The sequence below is a fragment of the Chinchilla lanigera genome, unplaced genomic scaffold, assembly GCF_000276665.1.
Source record: "Chinchilla lanigera isolate Chin_1 unplaced genomic scaffold, ChiLan1.0 scaffold00084, whole genome shotgun sequence".
NCBI classification, from domain to species: Eukaryota; Metazoa; Chordata; class Mammalia; order Rodentia; family Chinchillidae; genus Chinchilla; species Chinchilla lanigera.
This window is the reverse complement of record NW_004955485.1, coordinates 7,196,105-7,200,099: the sequence shown is the minus strand read 5'-3', so window position 1 is coordinate 7,200,099 and position 3,995 is coordinate 7,196,105. Positions and strand designations below refer to the sequence as shown.

Genomic DNA, 3,995 nt, shown 5'->3' with positions numbered 1-3,995 from the left:
TGATCTTCCTGCTTCAGCCTCCCAAGTGCTGGGATTAGAGGCACTTCTACTACCTTAATAACCTTCCTTCTCTCCCTTCCTTTCTTACTATGGTACAGGGGGTTAAAACCAGCAAACAGACCTTTTCATTTTTGAGACAGGATCTCACTAAATTGCCTTAACCTCCCAAGTACCTGGGATTACAGGTGTATACCACCATGACAAGCCAGTAATGATTTATTTCTTAAACCAGATGAAGAGACACCAGTAGTTATTGTGCTCTTTAACTGTTTTTCTAAATCATAAATATTCCATAATTAATTTTTAAAAGGATATCAGAAAAAAACCTGATTTTAACTAAGTTCAGGATAACTTCAGAATTGTTGTAACTTAAAAAATTGTTTATGGCCAGGTATGGTAGCATATGCCTATAATCTCAGCACTTGGAAGGCTGAGGCAGGAAGATCACCGTGAGTTTGAGGTCAGCCTGGGCTACACAGTAAGTTCAAGACTAGCCTCAACTACATGGAAAAAACTTTATGTCAAGGTTAAAAAGTAGATTTCTTACAGTACTCACCCAATGAATTCCAGTAATAAAGACATATCAAGTTCAGGTGGAATACGAAACACTGATTCTAGAACTTTCTTAGCTCTTCCTTTGCTTGAGGGGGCAGTCTGTGGCATAGCTATTTTATAATAGCAAAAAAAAAGCTGATTTAGGATAAAAATTTCATAAATTGAGATCTTTGAAAAAATAATTACACAGGTTTCACATGTTGACAAAAAGTTCACCAGCACTACGCCAAGCATGGTGTCGCACGCCTGTAATCCCAGCACTCAGGAGGCTGAGGTAGGAGGATCACTGTGAATTCCAGGCTAGCCTGGGCTACACAGTGAGTTTAAGGCCAGCCTGAACTGTACAGTGAAACTCTGTCTTAAAAAAAAAAAGGTAAAAGTTCATCAGTACTCAATCAATCTCCCTTTCATTAATAACAGTAGCTCATCCGTCAAAGGCAGTGACATTAGTGACAAGTTCAGGGACCACTCCACAATGCAAGGCAGCCATGTGTGAGCAGATTATTAGGGCCACAGAGAGAGCTCATTAGAACAGCAACAGTATTTATACGTGATGCTTTATAAACACTACTATCTGTATGCCAGGGCTTATGCTTAGCACTGCATACACAGCATTTCATTTAATTCTTCCTTTTTTCTTTTGAGACAGGGTCTCACTGTGAGTTTAAAATGGCCTTAAACTTTGCAACAATCCTCCTGCCTCAGTCTCCCAAGTGCTGGGATTACAGGCATATACCACCATGCCCCCTGCTCACCTAATTCTTATTATAACCCTAAAATACAGGTATTACTGCTATTTTTTAAAAAACTAATAACCTTGGGTTTAGTAGATTAGATAACTTGTCTAGGGTTACCATGTAGTGGAAGAATCAAGATTTAAACCCCAATCTATCTGACTTGTATACTGTGACATTACTAGCATCAAAAACAATAATGTTTGAGCAGTTACTATATGCCAGGCACTGTTTTAAGTACTTGTACTACTCCAAGTATTTTTTTTTTTTTTTTTTTTTTTGAGATAGGGTCTCACTATGCAGTTCAGGCTGGCCTTGAACTCATTTTGTAGCCCAGGCTGGTCTCAAACTCACAATGATCCTCCTGCTTCAGCCTCCCAAGTGCTGGGACTACAGGCATGCGCCACCACACCCAGCCACTTCAAGTATTTTTCTGATGAAGTGACATTATTATTGCTATTTTAAAGATGAGCAAAGACGGGCCGAGAATATAGCTCAGTGGCACAAGCGCCTGCCTGGCAAATGCAAGGTCCTGAGTTTGATTTCTGGTAGAAAAAAAAAGAAATGAAAAGAAAAGAAAAGAGAAAGAGAAAGAAAGAAAGATAGATAGATGAGCAAAGGGATATTGAAGTAATTTGCTAAAAGTCATCCAGTAAAGTGGCAGAGCAAGAACAAATTCAGAAAATTCAGCTCCCTTAATCTTATCAACAACCAAATATCCTTTAATTCTTATAAACAATCAAATTAGGTTACAGTGCAGTGTTACCTTAAAAATACTTTTCTCTTTGATCATATAACTAGCTTTTATCAAAAAGAATTTCACAGGACATGTTTTATTAAATTAGTATTATTTAATCTATAAATACATTATAATACACACCCAAACTTACCAGGTTTAGGTACTTCTAGACCTCTTTCTTTATAGAAATCATGCATTTGCTTTTTTTCTCCTAAAAATGATAAAACAGACTAAATTACACTTAAAATGTAACTAGCAGTGTCAGAGATGCTGGGATTCACAACTATGTAATAAAAGAAACTTACTTTCCTCTAGATTGATCACTAATTTGTACACTATGTCTTGTAACTGTCGGTCCAACCTAATAAAAGGAAAAGATAGAGAATACCTCAGAATTCAGAAAACTCCATTTTGCTACAGTGAGTTGACATATTTTCCCTTGGGAAAGGATACCTCCTTTCTCAGAGTTGAGTTACTTCTAGGTAGCATTCATGGCTCCTGAGATATAACTCATTCAAGAGACCAAGAGAACCTCAAGTACACAACCATAAGTACCCAAGGATTCTTAACAGTTCACTAAATTGTTCCTGTGTACTGATCTTATTTCCTTAGTAGGGATGGAATCTAGGGCCTTGCACATGCTAGGCAAGTACTCCATTACCAAGCTACATCCCCACTCCCCATTTTTAACTCTTCTCTAAAGGGAATAAAAACTTAATAGTATTTGCTGAATGAACAAAAGTAATCTACTTTTAGTATTTTTCTTAGGAAAGTGAGCATGAACTGAAAACAATTAACAATACACAATGATCTATGTATGACAGGCTTAACTAAAGAAGCCAATTATTTCAGATATTATTTCTAAAACAACTTCTGAATACTATATAATAAAAATAACGTGCCTAAACAAGTTAATGAACTTGTGTGATAGGCTTAAAATCCCCAAGAAAAGAGCCTTCTGTTTATTTTTCTTTCTTTTTAAATGCCCAGCAGATTATCAGTGCCTGATACATAGAAAGCGCTCTACATGCATTTTTTTAAAATGCATTTTTAAAATGCATTTTTCTAATTCTGAGGAAGAACAAAAATTTATTCCTAAGTATACAACATCAAGCTTTCAGAAAAACCATACTTCAAATGATTGTCACTTATGTATTCCTCTTACCTTATGTTATAAAGAGGTTGTGTCTGATGTACTACTATGTTGCATTTTGGACATCTGTTGCTGTAGTAAAAATGTCTTACAATGCAGCTTTTACAAACTGTTGAAAAAAATGTTACATTAGAATACTTTAAAGATTTCAACAACTGGAAACTTTTTTCGGAACTATAAACCTCATACTTACAGGTATGAAGGCATTCAGTAATGGTAGTTGCGTCTATCAGGTAACCTTTGCAAATGGAACATAGGATGTACGGGGTGAGCTCAGCGAGATTAATCAGGCGCTGCAAATGCAATGGAAATCCTTTTAAAACACACATTTTTGCCTCCTCAGATTCTTAAATCAGCTGGCTGCGGTGGTCCTTGGCAGACGCAGCGGCCCTTGCCAGCAGTCCCGGATACTTCACAAAGTGAGGCTTGAGAGTGGCTTGGGCTGAGGAATTGGAGATCAACTTGGGCAAGACTGGCTCAGAAAAAAACCAAACCCAATAAACAAACCACCTAAACCGTAATTTCAAGACTTCCTTATAAACAATGTGTATATCTTGGTTACAATGTAAAACGTACCTCCAAGCTTTCAAAACCCGGCTAAAAGCTACAAGCACGAATGTAAAAGCTCGGCTCTCCTGGATACACTACACCCTGCCAACAGCGGGTTTTTACACGGGACTCACAAAGTGGGCAAACTTTCCACCGATCACCCCACGATCTACCCCGAACAAACAAACAAACAAAAGCCAGACCCTCTCCCAACACAGAACGCAGAGGCGGGAGAGCCTCTCACCCTCCCCCAGTCCCGCAGAAG

The 3,995-nt window shown here is 37.9% G+C and overlaps 1 protein-coding gene across 1 annotated transcript in view; it reads right to left on the bottom strand.

Moving 5' to 3' along the window:
- The window catches only part of Pcgf6 (polycomb group ring finger 6), a gene marked incomplete at its 5' end in the record, with an annotated part of 32,293 nt that extends 28,819 nt beyond the window's left edge, over positions 1 to 3,474 (bottom strand). Inside the window, 5 exon segments of the mRNA XM_005403806.2 lie at positions 557 to 665; positions 2,180 to 2,239; positions 2,334 to 2,389; positions 3,194 to 3,290; positions 3,375 to 3,474. Of these exon segments, the coding sequence (XP_005403863.2) occupies positions 557 to 665; positions 2,180 to 2,239; positions 2,334 to 2,389; positions 3,194 to 3,290; positions 3,375 to 3,474 (422 nt within the window).
- Positions 3,475 to 3,995: the final 521 nt, after the last annotated feature.